The sequence below is a fragment of the Antechinus flavipes genome, chromosome 3 (assembly GCF_016432865.1).
Source record: "Antechinus flavipes isolate AdamAnt ecotype Samford, QLD, Australia chromosome 3, AdamAnt_v2, whole genome shotgun sequence".
NCBI classification, from domain to species: Eukaryota; Metazoa; Chordata; class Mammalia; order Dasyuromorphia; family Dasyuridae; genus Antechinus; species Antechinus flavipes.
In genome coordinates this window covers 265,366,609-265,388,669 of record NC_067400.1, presented here as the reverse complement: position 1 = coordinate 265,388,669, position 22,061 = coordinate 265,366,609, and the positions used below count along the sequence as shown (strand labels likewise).

General features: G+C 34.0%; 1 protein-coding gene across 1 annotated transcript in view; it reads left to right on the top strand.

Moving 5' to 3' along the window:
• Positions 1–3,317: 3,317 nt before the first annotated feature.
• The window catches only part of OTC (ornithine transcarbamylase), a 71,570-nt gene continuing 52,826 nt past the window's right edge, over positions 3,318–22,061 (top strand). The window contains exon 1 of the mRNA XM_051985035.1: positions 3,318–3,478. Coding sequence (XP_051840995.1) covers positions 3,402–3,478 — 77 coding nt within the window. The 5' untranslated portion in view covers positions 3,318–3,401. The remainder of the gene's footprint in view (positions 3,479–22,061) is intronic.

Genomic DNA, 22,061 nt, shown 5'->3' with positions numbered 1-22,061 from the left:
CTTTACATGTAAGCTGGTATGCATGTCCTTATGAAAGCACCATGAAGGTACAAAAAAGTCCATAAGTCAGAAAATGAGCAAGAGAACAAAAAAGTTCACTGTGTATATGTGACATTTTTGGAATTAGTAAAACTTTGAAGGAGGTTGGAAAATCCCATTGTAGCCACTATATCATCACTTCCAACAGTGGCAAGAGAGTGGCAAGAGCTTTAGGTTTAAGCTTTAAGCTTTGGCTTTAGGAACTCCTTGGGCATAACTGGAACTATATTGTCTAGCTCGTTCATTTATTTATTTACACATTTATTCATTCATCAAATATTATTATATAATTACTGTGTTCAGAAGACACTGCTTGAATTGTCTTGGGGAAGCAATGAACTTTAAAGACAGAACAAAATGCTTGTAAGTACATACAATTAGAGAACCAATCTTCTGATGCTCTAATATTTCTTCTTATGGCCACTTGACATTATTCCAATATCCAATAATTCCAAAATTCTAAAATCAGATAATACTTATGGCCTTAAGTTATGAGATAAGAGCCAATATATAGGGTATGTTTCTGATCAAGAATCCTTGTCAGGACTACCAATGTCCCTCATTCATGTAGCAAACATATTAATCTCAAAATATGTGTTATTATTAAATGTTAACACTAAACTAAGTGCTTGAGGAGGTATGAGGATAAAGTATAGGGTCTGCCAAGAAGTTGGTTACAAAATACCACAACATGGTGAAATGACATTTACAGAGATAAATAAAATAATATAGTATAGGCTATATTATATAGTATATAATATATATGTGTATATATATATATATAAAATATAATATAGTATAGTGTGAGATCAAGTGGTCAAATGAGAATGAACAGGGTATCCTCAAATATGAAGATCTCAAGGCAACATCAATTGTCTACTAGACATTTTAAATCGATGCCCTGTAGGTATCTCATACTTAATACATTCTAACAGAATTCAATAACCTCCATCCCAAACCTACATCTCTTGTAAATCTTCCTATTGCTATTGAACCCATCCTCATTTTTCCAAATTCCCAGGGACAAAATTCAAACATTATTCTTGACTCCTCGCTCTCTGTCATTCCACATATAGGCTCAGTTGACAAATTTTGCTGTTTCTTCCTTTAGAATCTCTCTCACATTTGAACCCTTCTTTGTATTCATATAGCTATCACCTTAGTGCAGACCCTTTTTACTTCTGATTTAGGTTATTGAAATAGCTTCCTCATTAGCCTTTCTGTTTCAGATCTCTCCCCTTTCCAGCTGATTTTCTATACTGATGTCAAAGTGGTTTCCCTTAAGCCAATATATAATTATGCCATTACTTTTCAGAATAAACTTCAGCTGTTCCTTATTGCCCCTAAGATAACATGTAAATTCTTCTGTTTTATATTTTTAAAGCTCTCAATAGCTTGAACTCAACCTGTTTCTTCAACTTACCTATACATTACACACTTTTTCTTACTTAGATGCAGCCAGACTAGCTTTGTCTCCATTCTTTATAATTGACACTCCATCTTTTATTTCCTCACTTTTATGATGGATACCTCTCAAGACTAGAATGCAACCTCTTCACATGGCTTTCTCTTTTTCATAGAATGCTTCTTTAAAATGCAACTAAAGCACCATTTTCTACATGAAACCCTTCCCTATTCCCAACTGCTAGTTCCTTCATTTCCAAAATACCTTCTATTTAAATAACATATTTATTCTGTATATGCACGTATTGTATAGTATATATATATGTATATATATATATTCCTATATATTTATTGCTTACCCACCTTTAATAATAACATTAATAACTAGAATTTATATAGTGCATTCTATGTGCCAAACTTTGTGCTAAATACTTTATAAATATTATCTCATTGGTTATTTATAACAACACAATAGTGTACACTATTATTATCTCTATTTTATGTTTAAGGAAAATGAAGTAATAGAGTGACTTATCCAGGGTCAAACAACTGAAAAGTATCTGAGGTTGGATTTAAAATTGGATCTTCCTGACTCTAGGTTTGGAGTGCCATCCACCCCCAAGTGCAATCCAGATGCTTAGAATGTGAACACCTCAAAAGTTAGAGATTGTTTCAGGATTTTTTGTACTTGTATCTCCAGCAGCTGAAAGATAGCAAGCATTTAATGAATGTGTGTTGGCTTTTTCTTTGTTCTAGGTCTTTACCTCCTATTTTCCCTTTTCTTTACAGAGAAATGCTCATTCTCAATTTCCCTATGTTAATTGATACTGGCTATTCATTAAATATTTTATTTTGGAGTCATTTCTGAGCTCCCAAAATAATGAAAACTTGTGTTCTGCTATTCCCTTTATTATGTTCTGAGTTATTTTTTTGTATTTCCTAGAGTAGGCCTGAAGTTGGGAAGATTTACCTTCCTCAGTTAAAATCCAGCCTCAGACACTTACTATCTATCCTGTTTGCCTCAATTTCCTCATTTATAAAATGATTTAGAGAAGGAAATGGCAAAGTCACTCCAGTATTTTTGCCAAGAAAACTCCAAATGTGGTCACAAAGTGTTGTACATGATTGAACAACAGAAAGAAGACCTTGAAATAAGCAAGATCAGTATTAAAAATTTCTCTCTGAAACTGACTTTGTGACTATGAGAAACTCATTCTTTTTTTTTTTTTTTTTTCTGGGGCAATTGGGGTTAAGTGATTTGCCCAGGGTCACATAGCTAGGAAATGTTAAGGGTCTGAGGTGACATGTGAAGAACTCAGGTCCTCCTGATTTCAGGACTGGTGCTCTATCCATTGCACCAGCTAGCTACCCCTCTCACTCTTTCTATAGACAAATTACTATTTTACTATAGACAATTTCTGTAGACAAATCACCAGTGAAAAGAATTTCCAAACCAGATTTTCTTTTACCAATGAAATTACAGGTCTCAATGAACCAACCAACAAAAATTACTAATAGCTCACGTTTATATGAAGTTTTGTGGTTATAAAGTGTTTTACAAATGTTATCTCAATTGATCTAATTTTATTCTACCTTGACCACAATAGGCAATCAATAAATATTTGTTAATGGATGGTAGTTGTTCCTACTATTGTGTGATTCAATCAAAAGATTGATGAAAAGTCTCTCTTGGCTTGTCTCTGAAATGGAAACCAAGAGTTAATATCCCTTTAAAAATACACACCAGTGCAATTTGGATTAAAGTACACCTGCCCCTTAACCTTGAACAGCATGGATCCTAATCAGGAAGGCTAGATAAAGTGGTTGAAAGGTGGTATTACCTTTGCTCCCTCATTCACATAGAAGATCCTCTTTTAAACAAAGGTGCTTCTTCTTGCTGACTCTGTGCAGAGGAATTCTTGCATACTTGCAGTTGTCCTTCCCATTATCAGCCAAAGATGCTGTTTAATTTGAGTACCTTGCTGAGGAATGCAGGTCTCCGACAAGGAAGCCGGTTGGCAGTTCGAACTTTTCAGTAAGTGCTCAATTTGGACCTTCTCTTCTCTTGGGAATATTAACAGTTCTGGAGATAAAGGAATGGATATTCTGTTTGAAATACATAAGAAAAATGTCTCCTCTAGGCATTAGGGTTGGGTCCTCTTAACTGAGAAGATCGTAGCTAATTTAATATGACCAGCATTTGAATTCTCCTTTCTTGTTTCTGCATTGATCACATTTCATTTTCTGTCTACTGTGATAGGTAATACAATTGTATTATTTCATTTCTATCATAACTCTGGAGCTAGAACAGACCCTAGAAGTTATCTGGTCCAGCCCTTCCATTTTACAGATGAAGAAAATGAATCCAAAAAAATTTGTGATTTGCCCTTTCCATTCCAGCCATATGTAATCCAGTCCATTCTAGTCAGAATCTTTAAATTCTAAACAACCACCTATCTTGAGAAAATTAAGTAATTAACTTATTGGACTACCACCAAATATCTGAGTGGCATAGTGCAGTTGTTCTCAAACTTTTGTTCTCAGTAACTTTATATTAAAAATTAAGTATCTATTCAAAGAGTTTTTATGTGGGTTATAGTTCCAGATATTTGCCATATTAGAGCTAATTGAGAATTTGTAGACCTTATGTAAGAGATCAGAGGCTTCTAGGATTCTTTGAATTATATTTTGAAAACCATTGGTATAATAGATAGAGATCTAGATTCAAAATCAAGAACACATGAGTTCTTGCCCTGCCTCTGACATCTATTTGCTTGGAAGTCTTGAATAAGACATAATCTCTGAATCAATCAATCAATCAATCTATTAAGCAATAAAATACATTGGTCACCTGCTATCTGCCAAGGCAATTCTAATCTGCATCTATGGAAGGAATTTCCACCCTGGGCATCCCCAACAGGGATGAAATCATTGGTCTAGACAAGGGAGAAAAATCAGTGAACATTTACTGAATAAAAGGTATAAAAAGAACTACTTGCCAATATACTCTTCTCAACTAACTTTTTATGACTTCTTATTGTCTCTAAGGAAAAATATAAAGTTCTTTGTGAATCACACAATAGTAGGAACAACTACCATCCATTAACAATATATAAACAATATAAAGTTCATATACAATTTGAAGCCAACTTATCTTTCCAACCTCATTATCTATCTCTTGCCCTCCTACTCTCTGTGATCTAGCCATACATAGATCATATATCTCTGTTCCTTACACATAATACTATCTCCTACATCATTGCCATTACTATCTGCCATGCATAGATAAGTTCATCTCTTCTTACTTTCGTCTCCTAGAATCTTGTTTTTCCTTTAAGATGCAGCTCAATACCAGTTATCCCACAAACACAATACATGGTTTATTGAACAGGCATAATCAGTGACCTAACATTTTTAATACAAATAGTTATATTACATGTATATCATACATTATAAATTATATTTTAGAACATAAATATAATTTATTTCTATCTAAACAAAAATGCTGCTCAAGTACAATCTTTTGTATGAAGCCTTTCCTGTTTTCCCAAACTGCTAGTATCCTCCCTCTCAAACTTTATACTTCCTAAATACCATTATCTTTTATTTAACTGCTTTTAAAGCATTTTTTCATGTGTTTTCATGTGTATACTTATTTCATAGTAACTTTTGTCTTCCCCATTAGAATGGAAAGTTCATTGGAAAAAGAGATTTTTTTTTTTCGATTTTTGTACTTTGTGCTTGGAAGATAGTAGGTTCTCAGATGATATTTGTTGATTGACCGACCTCACTCTAGAGATCCCAGTGTTCATTTAATCTTTGGGCAGACTTAAAATTCAACACTAAAGGATTTAGAAATAAATATATGATAAAGTCATAAGAAGAAAACTTTCTGCCTAATAGAAATAACATGATTTTTTTTCATTTACATTTGAAAATTCATTCTCTAAACTCTGGATTTTATTGGCCTGTATCCCTTCATATTCTCTCTGAAACGGCTATTTCTTGATTCTTGATTCTAGGAATTGGAAGAAAGATGCTTTAAAGCAAGGATAGAAATAAATAACTATAGTGTTCTCAGGAAGATAGTCATAATGAACCTCCAAACCAAGTTTCTTTCTTTTCTTCATATGATCTCCAGGAACATATATAGCAAGTCATATATGCTTTATCCTGTTCATTTTGTTCTTATCCTTCTATAAGATCACACATGGGGGAAGATAGATGGCATAGTGGACAAAGCACCAACTCTGAAATCATGAGGACCTGAGTTCAAATCTGGTTTCAGACACTTAACATTTCTTAATTGTGTGACTCTGGGCAAGTCACTTAACCCCAATTGCCTCAGGGGGGGAAAAATCACACATGGAACAGGGCATTCTAAATAACCATAAACTACTTAAATAAACAAAGCACAATGAAGATTAAAATTATAAACAGAAACTATAAACCTCAAACTATTTACAATGCCAATTTATTTCTATTAAAAATGCAGGCATTAAGAACCTATTATGGACCAGAACTGGGATGAGGGTGGGAAAAGTTACAGGTTAGAAGAGTATACAAAGTCAAAAGAAATTTTAAAGTGTCTTTCCTCAAGCAGCTTACATTTTATTGAGGGATGTACACAGATAAATAAAGAACCAAATAAGTACATACAAAGTAAATACAGATTAATTTCTAAAATGGTGAGGCATAGGGACAGCACTAAGTGGAGGAACAGAAATAGTCACTTATACGAAGAGATGGCACCTGAGGTGCACTTTGAAGGGATCCAGGATTTAAAGAGAGGAGATTAAGGAGGGAGGAATTCTAGGCATGGGGGACAGCCTGTTCAAATAGACAGGAGATAGAATTTCAGAAACCACCAATAAGCCAGTTCAGTTGGAACACAGAGTACAGAGGGTGAGTAAGTTGTCATAACCTGGAAAGATAGGCAGGGGCATCAATTTGGCAACTGCATGAAGAACGAATTGGAGAAAGGAGAGACTAGAAATAGACCAGTTATAAGGAATTGCCAGGATCTAAGAGAGGAATGATGAGAGTAAACTCTGGTGGCAGATTATTAGAGAGAAGGGGACAGATGTGTGGCGTCAGTAGCAAAAATATAGCAGTGTTCTTTTGTTAAAGTTCATATGGATTTAAGGATAGAAATAACATCTTATTTATTCATAGCATCTTCTGATTTCCTTATTTATTTATTTAGTTGGTTGGTTGGTTCTGTCTATAGGAGATTTTAAAATAAAGTTTCTGCAGTGAACTTTGGGAGGCAGTGTAGTGTCACTGAAGGAACACTGAGCTGAAAAATCTTTAAACCTATAGTATAGATTGAGCTCTACCTACTCATGCCTAGTCTTTAAAGTGTCACAACCCTTCTAGAACCCAGTTTCTTCACTAATAAAACAAGGGAGCGCAAACTAGAAGATCTTTAAGGTCCTTAATAGACCTAGAATTCTAAGTTTCTGGCTCAAATGCCTTTAGGCACACACACACACACACACACACATCAAACTCAGCTATTGGATGATATCCAGCTAAATAAACAAAGAGCAGTTGCTTTTCATTGAGGTCTCTGACCTTTGACATTCCCCTCAGAATGAGAAGAAAGCTATTTGACTCTTGTTTGTTAACTGTTACATTTTAACTTTGTTTATAGTCTTTAGCAAAGTAGATTTTGGCATGAGGCTGGGAGGGTATGTTAACTTTTAATTTAATGTGTCCTGTACCTTGAAACTACAATTCTTAAAAAAAAAAAAAAAAAAAAAAAATAATTTTGAATTGGACAAACACCAATGAACTTAAACATTTCTCTATATAAAAATTACAAAAAATAATTTTAAAAAGTTATAGAAAAAACAAATTTAATTATATACAGCTTTGTTTTTTTCAAGTATTTACTAAATTCAGCACATTAGTTCCAAAAGTGTCCTGCTTTCTCATTTTCTCTCTAAACCTCCTTCTGTTCTCTTCTGTGAATAAAACAACAAAATCATTGATGTTTCTCTTTTCTTTTTTTGCTTTTTCAAAATTCAGTTTTGATCTCCCTCCCTCCCTCCCTCTTTCCCACCTTGTCCTTCTCTCCTTTCTTCCCTTCTTTCTTTCCTGTTCTTCCTTTCTTCTTTTCTTTTCCTTTTTTATTTTCTCTTTTTCCTCCTCCTCCTCTTCCACTTCTTCCTCCTCCTTCTCCTCCTCCTCTTCCTTTTCTTCTCTTGTTTTTCCCTTTTCTTCTTTTTCTACTCCTCCTCCTCCCCTTCTTCTCTTCTACTTCCTTCTCCTCTTGTTCCTCCTCCTCCTTTTCCTTCTACTCCTCTTCTCCCCTTCTCCTAAAACTACCTCATCCTTACTTTCTTTCCCTCCCCATTTTATAAAACCCTCTGTGGTAAGAAATTTCACAAAACAGATTCATAATTTACTCATATCTAAAAATACTATTTCATTCTATATCTCTAGCATATTACCTTTCTTCCAAGAGGTAGAAAACTTATTTTGGTCATTGAATTAATTGGGGTTCTTAAGTCTTGCAAAGTAAATTTTCTTTATAATGTTATGATCATTATATAAATTGTTTTCTTGGTTCTATTCTTTTTGTGTGGAGTAGAGATAAAGTGAAGAATTTCCAAGAATGTTTAAATTCCTCTTCTGTATTTTAGTTTCTCTAGGTCTCTGTGACCTGCATAAGTATGTTGAGTATTAGCCAATATGTACCTAGATTTTAGATATATGTCTTTAACCTAAAATGATGACATTTATCGCTGTTCAAGTTATCAATGTTTAGACAACTAGTTGCCTGATATATGGTTCTTTTTGGAACCAGGGAATCTGTTGTTTTTGGCACAAATAACATCCAATTAATGGGGGGGAGAGGCAACCTATCTCTTAATGTTCCCCCAACCCATGATGTAATCCTTTGTAACTAAAATCTATAAAAACTGTATATCTTCTCCTAGTTCTTTAGCCCTTCTACCATGAGCTTTCTCTCTTTCCCTCCTCATGGTGGAATTTCTCATCCTCATGAGAATTTATTAAATAAAGAACTTTTCTGCTTTTTACTTCGAGAGGTCTCTGAGTAGTCATTTTTGGAAAGGATTTTCTATCCCTCACAATTTCATCAGTACATACATATTCTTTCCACTATCTTTGAATCTATCATCATTTCATACATATTAGTAAGTACTTCTTACTTACATATCCTATTTGTTCACTCATTCTCCAATTTATGGACATTTCTTTAGCTTTTAGTTCCTTGTTATAACAAAATAGTTTATATATATATATATAAAATTTCTGTCATTTAAAAAAATTCTCTTTTGAATATGCCTAATACTGCCATCGCTGGATCAAAGTATATGGAAGTAGTAGCAAATTAATTTTCAGGATGTTAGACCAATTCATAATTCTATAAACAATACATCAATATGTACTCCCTTTTATATCCCCTTCCACAATTATCATTTTCCTTTTTTTTTTTTTATAATTTTTGTAAATCTAATGGACATGAATTGAAACCCCAGGGTGTTCTAATTTGCATTTATTTCTCTTATGATTTAGAGCATTTAGTTGGCTTTTCTTCTTTTGAGAACTACTCATATCCTTTGACTCAAAATTGTCTGGTTTAACTCCAGTAATTGATTCTATCCCTTATTTGATCAAGAAACCTTCTGTCCATAGCTAGGAAAGATATCTTCTTTTGTTATTTTCTAATTTCTTTGTAATGTGGCCTTTAATATTAAGGTATTTATTGTATTGTTTGATGTGAGATGTTGTTCTAAAATTTAATTTCTGCCATATTGCTCTCAAGATTCCCCAGCAATTTTTGTCATATACTGAGTAGTTGGAATTTCTTGGTTTAACAAATTATATTAATTTGCTCCTAAGTCTTGTGTTCCTCATGTTTCCTACTGATCATTTTATCTATTTTTTTTTACAAATGCCAAATAGTTTTGATGATTCCCAATATGTACATTTTTGACTACTTCTAAAAACTTTTAAAAAGCTAAATTTTAGATTTTTAGGCAAAAATAGGTAAAACTTTTAAAGGGCAAGGTTAGCGACTGTGAGGTACATGGGTTAGGTTCTCAGGTGTGACTGAATCATTTTATACCTTGTAAAGGAGCTTTGAGTAGTCATCCATATATAAACTGCTTTAGAGTGAACTTCATCAGAACTCTCCAAGGAAGAAAGGGAAATTGAAGTCTAATTCCCAATTCTTGCCATTTACTTGTTTATTTTCCTCATTTTGAATTTAATTTCCCCATTTTTAAAATGGTAATGATAAATACTTTCTCACCTGATTCAGAATGTAGTTCTGAAAATCAACTGTTTTGCAAATAGCAAAGTCTTGTAGAAATGAGACAGATTATTATTGGTATTGGGACAGAGGTGATTTGGGGAATTCTGGATAATTTAATCCAGAATAATTTGATTTTAGCCAAAAGGTCTAAAATTAATTGATGAATCAGCTGATTTGAAGGAGGCCATATACATTATTTTAACTTTTTCTCAGATAAAATTAGGTTGTATTTTCTATTCTCTTTTTCCATCCTCTCTCCACCCTTACTCACAGTGAATATGCAGAAAAGGGACTTCAAGCCCATCTCCTTTAGGGCCCTAAGAACAATAGTAATGAAAATCTGGTTGAGTAAGATAGGGAAAAGTTAATGCTCAAGTCAACAATAATTTAAACTTTCTAGTTGAGCTATTTGGGAAGATGAAGGGGACTTTGCTCCAAGGTCTTGTTTTTCAGGGACATCTCTCAGCATTTTACAGGCAGCCTAGGTCACACCTTCCTTCTCCTGCCCTCACAAAAGGATAAGCCAGCCATATTGCTTTCTCTCCTAATTAACTGAATCCACCATCATACTCTGTACTCCTGTTGCTTCCTTTACCGGCAATTGTTTTTACCTTAGATGAAAATATTCCTAGTTTACACTCTAGGGTGTGGAGAGTTACAGAAGTCCTGTGGCTTTTTCCTGCATTCCATGAAACTTCCTCTGCATTGCTTTTCAGTCTGGTTCATGTTAACTTATTGAAAGAAGTGCTGAGTTGTGGAATGTTAATGCACTATTGTTATGGTCTTGAAAATAGAAGGTTCATTTTATGTGACTTCCTATTGCTTGGAAATTATCTTTGGAGAAAAAATGATTTTTAAGCTTGTTCTGACAATTAATAGATACAACCTCTCCATCAGGGTTCCACCTGAAGCCAGATATTGTAAACTTGCATTTCTTAGAAACCTACTACAATGCTCATCAATAGTATGTGTATTTGATTCCCAAATAATAAGAACTCAAGTGAGTTTGCTTTTTCTATGCAGGCAAGTGCTGTAGCTAGTTCAAACTGCTAAAAAGAATTGTTAAATTTTATACTTAAACTTTATACTTGAGCATTTATGTTTTGGAAACTGACAAACTGCAAATGAGGATTTGTTTTGTGTTTTATTGATTGTCTAAATTTAATAAAAATTATGTAGAAAATCTTAATACACTTAGATTACACTTAAAAGTATATTGTTAGTAAATTTTTTTTGAAGAGTCAGTTGTTAAACAACTACCTGCATACCCTTGCATGGATAGTAGAAAGAGAAGGAAATGTGAGCAGAGGTGAGGTTTGAAGTCTGTTTGTCAGAACCACATAGACAACATGAAATTAGCAAATAAGATCATATTTGGTATGATATATTTGAATTTTGGGTAAATGAGGTCATCCTCCAAATTTCTAATTCAAAAGAAGAATCTAGGAGGTACAGGCCAACCAAATATAAGAGTTCTACTCTCAGATCTACTACTTACTAGTTTTTTGACTTTGGATAGATAATTTAATCTCTTTGAGCCTTAGTTTTTTTTTTCCCCCATACATAAAATGGGGACAATGAAGTATCTATTTCACTAGTTTTCAAAGTATAAATGCTCATACTGAAAATTTAACAATCAGTTCTCTTAAGTAATTTGAGTTGGCTCCAGCCATCTGCATAGGGAAAGGAAGTTCATAGCAAAATCCACTTCCTGGAACCTTTTGCTCTCATTTCACACTGCACTCTAGTTCTGAGAGTTATTAGTGATCTATTCTCCCAAGCCCACTTTCTGTTCTCATTCTGAAAAACAAGTCAAAATTTTTATTCAATATAGTCATTCCCTCATCTTCCTTGCTTCTTTGTTTCTGGAACTCCTAAGCTGACTTTCTACCCTGATGTAAGGGTGATTCAAAACTCATTTCCAGAACACTTTTTTAATTGATGGAGATTGATTACTCAATGCTCCCTGAATTTGTGAGGAGCAAAGAGAAAAGAGACCCTAGTCTTTTTGTTTTCAATTTCCAGAAAGAAGACACAGTTTCAAATTTCCTTTAGATCCCTAAAAGGAAAGAAATTGGAAGCACCTCAAAAGCATCCCTGTCCCCAACCAAGAACATTAGAGATTTGGGGGAATTTCTCTTTGGGCAAGAGATTCTCTGATTTCTGTTTGATATTGATTTGGATAAATGGATTTATTCACTATTTATTATATGTATACATTATTAATATGTTCACTGTAGCAGTTCCAAGTTCCAAATGATGTGTTTGAAGTTCAGCACTAAAAACTGAGATTGGTGTAGGCACCAAATGTTGGAGTTTGGTCATGTGAAGAATTTACAATGACCATTCTCTGACAAAAGATAGCTTTATTTATTTATTTATTTTTAATTTTTATTTAATAATTACTTTATATTGACAGAATCCATGCCAGGGTAATTTTTTTTTTACATTATCCCTTGCACTCGTTTCTGTTCTGATTTTTTTCCCCTCCCTCCCTCCATCCCCTCCCCTAGATGGCAAGCAGTCCTTTATATGTTGGATATGTTGCAGTATATCCTAGATACAATATATGTTTGCAGAACCGAACAGTTCTCTTGTTGCACAGGGAGAATTGGATTCAGAAGGTATAAATAACCCGGTAAGAAAAACAAAAATGCAGATAGTTCACATTCGTTTCCCAGTGTTTTTTCTTTGGGTGTAGCTGCTTTTGTCCGTCATTTATCAATTGAAACTCAGGTCTCTTTGTCAAAGAAATCCACTTCCATAAAAATATGTCCTCATACAATATCATTGTCGAAGTGTATAATGATCTCCTGGTTCTGCTCATTTCACTTAGCATCAGTTCATGTGAGTCTCGCCAGTCCTCTCTGTATTCATCCTGCTGGTCATTTCTTACAGAACAATAATATTCCATAACATTCATATACCACAATTTACCCAGCCATTCTCAAATTGATGGGCATCCATTCATTTTCCAGTTTCTAGCCACTACAAACAGGGTTGCTACAAACATTTTGGCACATACAGGTCCCTTTCCCTTCTTTAGTATTTCTTTGGGGATATAAGCCCAATAGAAACACTGCTGGATCAAAGGGTATGCACAATTTGATAATTTTTTGGGCATAATTCCAGATTGCTCTCCAGAATGGTAGGATTCGTTCATAACTCCACCAACAATGCATTAGTGTCCCAGTTTTCCTGAATCCCCTCCAACATTCATCATTAATTTTTCCTGTCATCTTAACCAATCTGACAGGTGTGTAGTGGTATCTCAGAGTTGTCTTAATTTGCATTTCTCTGATCAATAATGATTTGGAACACTCTTTCATATGAGTGGTAATAGTTTCAATTTCATCCTCTGAAAATTGTCTGTTCATATCCTTTGACCATTTATCAATTGGAGAATGGCTTGATTTCTTATAAATTTGAGTCAGTTCTCTATATATTTTGGAAATGAGGCCTTTATCAGAACCTTTAACTGTGAAAATGTTTTCCCAGTTTATTGCTTCTCTTCTAATCTTGTTTGCATTAGTTTTTTTGTACAAAGGTTTTTTAATTTGATGTAATCAAAATTTTCTATTTTGTGATCAGTAATGGTCTCTAGTTCATCTTTGGTCACAAATTTCCAAAAGATAGCTTTATTTGGGAGAAGAGGTTACAAACACAAATGAAGAGATACAATAAACATCAGAAATGGTATATATGAAACAGAATTGGGAGAGCATATAGTTAACAATGGAAAGGACAAGTTCCCTAGTGAAACTCCCAATTAGTCAGGAGAAAGGGTATACACAATGAGGTTGGAGTATGTCCTAAAGTGGCAGGCAAAATCTTTAGAGAAATGTAGCACTCTAAAAGAGTTAGTTAGCTATAAGAAGGAGAAAGACACCATGAGGTATGGTAGGTGAATGAGAGGAAAGGCTCCATAAAGCAGAGTGCCATGGCAACACTTAACCCAAAAGAGCTTCAGCAAAGATGGTGGATTCAGCAAAGCCATGGATAGATTTATAGGGGAAATTTAACCTCAGGGGTTTGACATCTGATTCATTATAGTAAAGTGGGATTACCTACAACCTCTACTAGGTTTGAGCTGATCCCCACTAGTGCCCTTCCCTGCTTGCCTTAGGGAGTAATCTTATCAGTACTTCAGGCTTTCTGCCAACCCCAAATAGTTACTTAGGAATTGACATTTTCATTATGGAAGTGACATTTGGTGGGAAGGGAGTTAGGCCTTGAGTGTATAGTTTGAGGTATTCCTTCTTGTTCAAAGAATAATGATTAGAAGCACAATTTGAATGTAAGAATTATTTCCCCTACATTAACATCATTTAAGGGAGCAGATAAAATTAACACAGCATTCTCTTTCACTGAAAGGAACAGAGTAACCAATGTCTAGCCCCAACCTCCTGCTTTGTTTGCTGGCGTGAATCAAAGTCTTCTTTGGAAAAAGGTTAAAAGATGAAAATTTAAAAGTAAACTGTATCCCTTAGAACAATTCTGTTTTGATTGATTTTGTACTGCCTGAAAACTATGACAGGTCTTGTCCTTTTTATTATGAATATATATTTAAACAATTATCATGCTGCACAAGAAAATTAGATCAAAAAAGAAAAAAATGAGAAAGAAAACAAAATATAAGCAAACAACAACAAAAAAAAGTGAAAATGCTATGTGATATGTGATACACACTCATTTCCATGGTCCTCTCTCAGGATGTAAATGACTTTCATCATCACAAGATGATTGGGACTGGCCTCAGTCATCTCATTGTTGAAAAGAACCATGTCCAACAGAACTGATCTTCATATAATCTTTTAAAATAAAGTTCTAAAAAAGGTCAAGAATTTCAAAGGAATTAATTTTTAAAAAAGCAAATAAAGGTGGCCTAGCTTACCAGATCTAAAACTCTATTATAAATTAGTGGTCATCAAAACCTTTTGGTATTGGCTAAGAAATAGAGTAGTTAGTTAATCAGTGGAATAATGTTCACAGGACAAAATAGTCAATGACTATAGCAATCTAGTATTTGACAAACCCAAAGACCCCAGCTTTTGGGAAAAGAACTTACTATTTGACAAAAACTACTGGGAAAATTGGAAACTATAATGGAAGAAACTAGGCATTGATCCACACCTAACATCATATACCAAGATAAGGTTGAAATGGGTTCATGATCTAAACATAAAGAATGATATTATAAACAAATTAGAATAAGATAGCATAGTTTACCTCTGAGATCTGTGGAAGAGTAAGAAATTTATCACCAAAGAAGAACTAGAGATCATTACTGATCGCAAAATAAATCATTTTGATTATATTAAGTTAAAAAGGTTTTGTACAGACAAAACTAATGCAGACAAGATTAGAAGGGAAGCAATACACTGGCAAAATATTTTTTTATATTCAAAGGTTCTGATAAAGGCCTCAATTCTAAAAAAATATATATATAGATAATTGACTCAAATTTATAAGAATTCAAGCCATTCTCCAATTCATAAATGGTCAAAGGATATGAACAGACAATTTTCAGATGAAGAAATTGGAACTATTTCTAGTCATATGAAAAGATGCTCCGAATCACTATTGATCAGAGAAATGCAAATTAAGACAACTCTCAGATATCATTACACATCTGTCAGATTGGCTAAAATGACAGGAAAAGATAATGACAAATGTTGGAGGGGATATTAGAAAACTGGGACATTGTCATTCTGGAGAGCAATTTGGAACTATACTCAAAAAGTTACCAAACTGTGCATATCCTTTTACTCAGCAGTGTTACTACTGGGATTTTATCCCAAAGAAATCTTAAAGGAGGGAAAGGGACCCACATGTACAAAAATGTTTGTCTCAGCCCTTTTTATAAAGGCTAGAAAATGGAAACTGAATGGATGCCCATTAATTGGAGAATGGCCAAATAAGTTGTGGTATATGAATGTTGTGGAATATTATTGTTCTGTAAGAAACAACCAGCAGGATGATTTCAGAGAGGCTGGGAGAGACTTACATGAACTGATGATAAGTGAAATGAGCAGAACCAGGAGGTCATTATACATGTCAACAATGAAACTATACAATGATCAATTCTGATAAACATGGCTGAATTCAACAATGAAATGATTCAAACCAGTTCCAATTGTTCAGTGATGAAGAAAGCCATCTATACCCAGAGAGTGTACTATGGGAACTGAGTATGAACCACAACATAGCATTTTTACTCTTTCTGTTGTCGTTTGCTTACATTTTGTTTTCTTTCTCAGTTTTTTTTTTCCTTCTTGATCTGGTTTTTCTTGTGAAGCAAGATAACTGCATAACTGTATATACATATATTGGATTTAATATATATTTTAACATATTTAACATATATTGGATTACCTGCCATCTCGGGGAGGGGGTGGGAAAGGAAGGGAAAATTTGGAACAGAAGGTTTTGCAAGGGTCAATGTTGAAAAATTACCCATGCATATGTTTTTTAAATAAAAAGTTTTAATAAAAAAATAAAATTAAATTAAATTCTGTTGCATGTAAAAAGATAAAAAAAAAATTTAATTTATGGGCCACAGTTTTCCAATCTCTACACATACACACACTCTCTCGCTTTCTCTATCTTTCTGTCTCTTTTTCTCTGTGTGTGTGTGTGTGTGTGTGTGTGTATAACATATCTATACAGACCCATGTTTGCACACATAACCTACCTACTTGGGCAAAAGAGTACACAGCATACCTGTCAGTAAGTATTTAATGAGTGCTCGCTATGTGCCAGGTACTGTTCTAAATCTGAGGGGGAAAAAAGAAAGGCAAAAAGGCAATTCCTGTGCTTATAAGGACCTCACAGTCTAATGCAAGAAATGACATATAAACAAATATATACAAACAAGCTACATATAAGATAAATAAGAACTAATAAACAGAAGGAACACACTAAAATAATGGCAGACTGGGAAAGATTTTAGAGAAGGGATTTTAGTTATGATCTGAAGGAAGCCAGAGAATCCATTAAACAGAAATGAGGAAGGAGAGCATACTAGCCATGGGGGACACACTGTGAAAATTCTGGGAGCTTGGGAGTACCTTGTTTGTAGAATAGAAAGGAGGCCAGTATTCCTTGATCCCAAAGTATGGGGTGGGTTTGGGATAGGTGGCCTGGGAAGGTTATGAAGTTCTTTGAAATCTAAATAAAATTTTTTATTTGACCCTGGAAGCAATTAAGAAGCTCCTAGAGTTTGATGGCAGGATCACATTTACACTTTAGGAAAATCCTAAATGACTAGATGACTGAATGGAGGATGGACTGGGGTAGGAAAAGATTTGTGTCAGAGACCAACTAGCAGTACTTTAAGCATAAAGTAATGGGGGTCTGTACCAGGATGATGACAGTAACAGGAAAGAAAGGAGAATGTAGAAAAAATGTTCCAAAGATGAAATCTACAGGTTATTTAGCAAGAGATTGGATAGGGTATGGTAGGGTGAGAGAGAGTCTCTAAGTAACTAGGTTCTAAGTCAAGAGTATTAGGAAGATAATAGTTCCTTCAACCATAATAAGGAGGTTTAGAATCAGGAAAGATTTAGGGGAAAAGTTCAGTTTTGGATATATTGAGTTTGATTCCTATAGAAGACGTTTTATAATTGAATCCATGAGAGGTGATGAGATCACTAAATGAAGTAGAATAGAGGAAGAAAAGCAGGCCTAACACAAGAAACCTGGGTTCATTTAGGGTTTTACCTAGATTAATATTATATAAAGTATATTGAGAACAAATGGTCAGATAGGTAAGAGAATCCAGAGAGATTTTTACATGTGGAGCCAGTATAGAGAAATATGGATATAATTTCTGGTCACTAATTTTTGGCAAGTAATTGAATATTTTTTTCTAAAAACCATGAACAATTTTTTTTTCTGTCCTGGGAAGTCCTGAGGTATATATTTATATGTGTGTGGGCATGTGGGTGTGTATAATATTATAATATATACATAATATATGTATATGTGTGTATATATAATCAGATTTTTAAACTTAAATTGCCCTAGACTTGTATTAAATGGTCCTTGAAATGTCCAGCATTCAGTTTCATGAGACATATTATGTTTGTTTACACTTTTGCTAGCCTTGAATAAGTTTAAACAGGGATTATTTCTCCCCTGGAAACAGCTGACTTTACAATTTAAATATGTATTTTGTGAATAACTTTGAAGGAAAGATTTCTTTTCCAGATTTTTTTGGTACTATTGAATCTTGAGGGCATCTGTTGACTCCTTTTCTAATCTATAGTTTTGTACTTGAATGGATATTATCTCAAGCTAGCAGTCCACCTGAAACTCTTTTGACTTCATTTTGAAAATTTTTTTTGCTATGGTCATTTTTGTTTCAAAAAGGGACTTTGTCTTCCACTTTGGAAAATACATTTTTGTTTGAGTTGCATTTTTTCTTTTCTTTTCATAAGAATTCTATTCTTGGTTATATACTGGAATGTTTTTGGGTCTTTTAAAGTTTACTTTTATTTCTGTTTTATTATTTTTTTAGAGATGTAATAAGTTTATCCAAACTAGTTTGGCTTCATCCTAACTTGATGTTAGCATGAAAATACTATTATACAATTGTTGAATTTGTTGATATAGTTGAATAGTAAATAGTTTTGTTTTTTAAATAAAAAGTATGAATGCTACTTTCTGCATAATTAATTGCTATATATAATTCCTGAAGCCAGACATCCTATTCTTCTTTAGGATTCTCCCTACCTTAGACTGAATGTCAATAAATCCTGAGGCAAAGCTAGAAGACAAAAATTATACTGAGCATCAACTGATCAGCAATTGACAATTAGATTCCAACAGCAATGAATCAGGGGAGATATCCATTTTACCCTTTGCAAATACCTTCACAATAGAGAAAACCAGGAAAGCAATCTTCCAATAAAAGGGTCAAAATTCATTTCTGTCTATCGTTTCTCAGACCTTCAGCATCCCTATCATCCAAAACTAGATACTAGCTCAGTGCTTTTTCCACTTTTTTATAATGAAGAAAGAGTCTTTAAACCTGAGCCTCCATAGGTATTTCTATCTTGTATTCTACTCTATTCTATATTCAATATTCTATATATTGACCTTGCATTTTCTTAGCTTTCTGAAAGGCTTCACTAGATCTATAATATCATCAATGTGGATATTTTCTCCCATGTGGCAGATCACATCCCATTGTTATGGGACTTTGAGAGTCAGGACCAGGAATTATAGGAGGTGCTAGTGCAATCCCCTTACTTTATAGACAAAGAAACCAAGATCCAGAAAAATTAGATGACTTTCTAAGGATTTCAAATAGATAAAGCATAGCAAAGGTAGAATTTGAACCAGCATCCTCTAGCCCCAAACTCAATACTTTTATTATTCCACCAAACCCTAAGTTGTATTTGACACTTCATAGAGGAATTAGATACATAATATTGTTGGTGAATTCCATGAGAGCTCAGGGAGAATCTCACCCACTATGAAGTCTGCGTTTCTGGCGATCAAAAAATGAGAAACCAGACTGAGAAGAAAATAAATTTATGAGTACATTAAGGAAGATTCTGAGACTAGGAGCAACTTTAGCTTCTAAGGGTACAAAATGGATTTTTTATAGCTTTGTAGGCCTGTTTGAAGTACAAATCCAATTGTCAGCATTCAATCAATCAGTAAACATTTATTGAGCATTTTCAAATTGCTAGGCACTACACTAATGTTGGGGACACAAAAAGGCAAAAGACAATCCCTGTCCTCAAGAAGCATATGATCTAATAGAGAGAGAGAACATGCAAACAAACATGTGCAAAGCAAGCTACATATAGGATAAACAGGAAACATTCCACAGCAGAATGAAAAGGAGGGAAATATGCAAACATAGTATCACCGAAGTTGCAAAAGTTCAGGGCCTGTTCCTGTGGGAAATGCATTTCTTTGAGTTTAATCTTATCAGAATTCCCTGTATTGGCAGGAAATCAATATGTTTCAAGTCCTTTTCAAAAACAATAATTTTTGCTCATCTTGTTGTTGCCAATCAGGAGGAAAGTAAAGGGCAAACTCTTCTGTTTACATTATCTGGGGAGATGTTTCCCCTAAATGTACTTTGCTTACCCTAAATTTACCAACATAGTTATTCCCCTCTTCTATATTATCGATATCTTTCTTAAGATATCTTAAGACTCTTGTTCCCGTCTTCTTGTAAATCTTCTACTCAATATAATGGCAGTTTACCTTTTGTCCTTATGTGGATACCACTGGAGCTCACAAGCTCTTCATCCTATCTGGTATCTCTCACTTGCTATATATAACCTACTTCCATACCAAGTCCGAGAGCTTGCTATGTCACTCCTGACACAATTCTATCATTATATCTAAAATGCTTCACTGATGATATAGTAAAATCTATTTTAGCCATCATACAATGCTTTTATACTAATCCACAATGTGAATTCTTCCAAAATTATAATATTCCATCCTTCATATCACTGAAAGTATAACGTATTGAAATGGTGGACCTCTATTTTAGGGAAAAACTTAGAGTCATTAAAAGAGCTATTCAATTCCCAAAATGCAGACAAATCTTTAATTCAAATCTGAGTCTAGTTATTTATAAATCTCCAGTGTCTGTCCAATACATATGTATTTATAGGTCAGCTCTATGGATTGCCCATCTAAACAACATCATAGAAAACCTTTTTCATCTGCTTGTCTTATGTGTTTAAATGATGCCAAACTTTTGAGTGAGTAAGAATCTCATTTAGGAGCCTCTTTAACTCCCAAGGTTTGATAAAAATCATCATAGCATTCACAAACAAGAGCATCTGGGTTTCTCACTTCCATCTAGAGTTTGTACTGGGAATCCTCCATATTTGTGTATGGGAATTTCTCCACTTAAAGGTGCTAAGATCCTCCTTGTGAGTAATTCCTCCATTTCAGCAGAGGTCAATATATCTGGAAATAAGACTAGAAGATCAAATGTTTAATTACCAGGCATTTGAAAGATAGACAATAAACCATTGAATCAAGAGAGACACATACATACATACATATATATATATATATGATTTTATAGAGCCTTTGGCTTGACATTAAACACAGAACAGCTCCAGATATTGCTCATCCATTTTCCTTATTTGAGAAGTTGAATAATAAATACAGGATGTCAGAAGATTTGAGAGAGGATGTGCAGATCTTGGGGTCTCAGAAGTTACCCAACATCAAATGTGTTCCAGTGGGCATATTTGCTGTGTAATTAATCTCATCAGAATTTACTAATGGGACTAGAGACTTCTAAGAGAGGTCTCCTTCAAGATAAAAATCAGCGAGACTTATCCTATCCTTGTGGGTTTGAGAATTTCTATTTACACAATCCTCTAACTCTGTTTCTGGGATTTCTAAAGTTACTTTTTCTGGGGAGAAGGTACTTCCCTAAATCTCATGTGATGTATGAAAAATTCTAGAGACATTGTTTCTGGATAATCGATCATTTATTAGTCATACTAGCATATAATTAATAAGGGTCAGTGACTCTCTTGAATGCCAAAGCCACTTCTTGGAACCACTCAATGCAATACATATATCTTTGGAAGAGTGAGTGTTTCTGGAGGTGGCAATTGACTCTGATTGGTTAACAAGGAATGAGAAGAATGAATATTATAATAATCAGTGGACTTGTTCTAATGATAGGCTGGGGAGGAATGTGACTTTGATTAGGTCATTTATTTCTAAATTGTCCAGCCTTGAACAATCTAACCAAAGAATTTGTTTCCACCTGAACTTGAGGAAAACACAGTGGGCTTCCTCACATGAATGGGGTCTGAATGAGATTGAAAGTTAATCCAAATTTTATTGTCAGCAATGTCTTTCAAATGATGGTTCAGTTTAGTAAAGAATAAAGTTTTTAAAAGGGATAAATCCTGTGTTTCCTGAGAATTAACAATTAGTTATTTAATAATAATTTCTCTCACAGTCTATTTTTTCCATAGTGGTGAGCAATTGGCAGTAATATAAATCTGCTTGACATAAACAATAAGAGAATCATTGAAAAACTACCTCTGTTGTTATATCACTTAGGGAATCTTAGATGATTTTTTTATACATGCACCTTTTTGGAAGAGAGCTTTTAAGGAAGCATTTTGTTCTTTGGAATTATAATTTTTTTCATGCTAGGAATAGGCTTATATTGCATGTTATATACCAGGAAAATTTTGTTTTTCAGAACTAGTCTCTGACAGATACATGTATCATAGAAGGAACTTGATAGGACTCCCTCTTATCTATCCCCCCCCCCCAAATAATTGTATTAAAATTAATGTTTTTAAATGTTTGTAAT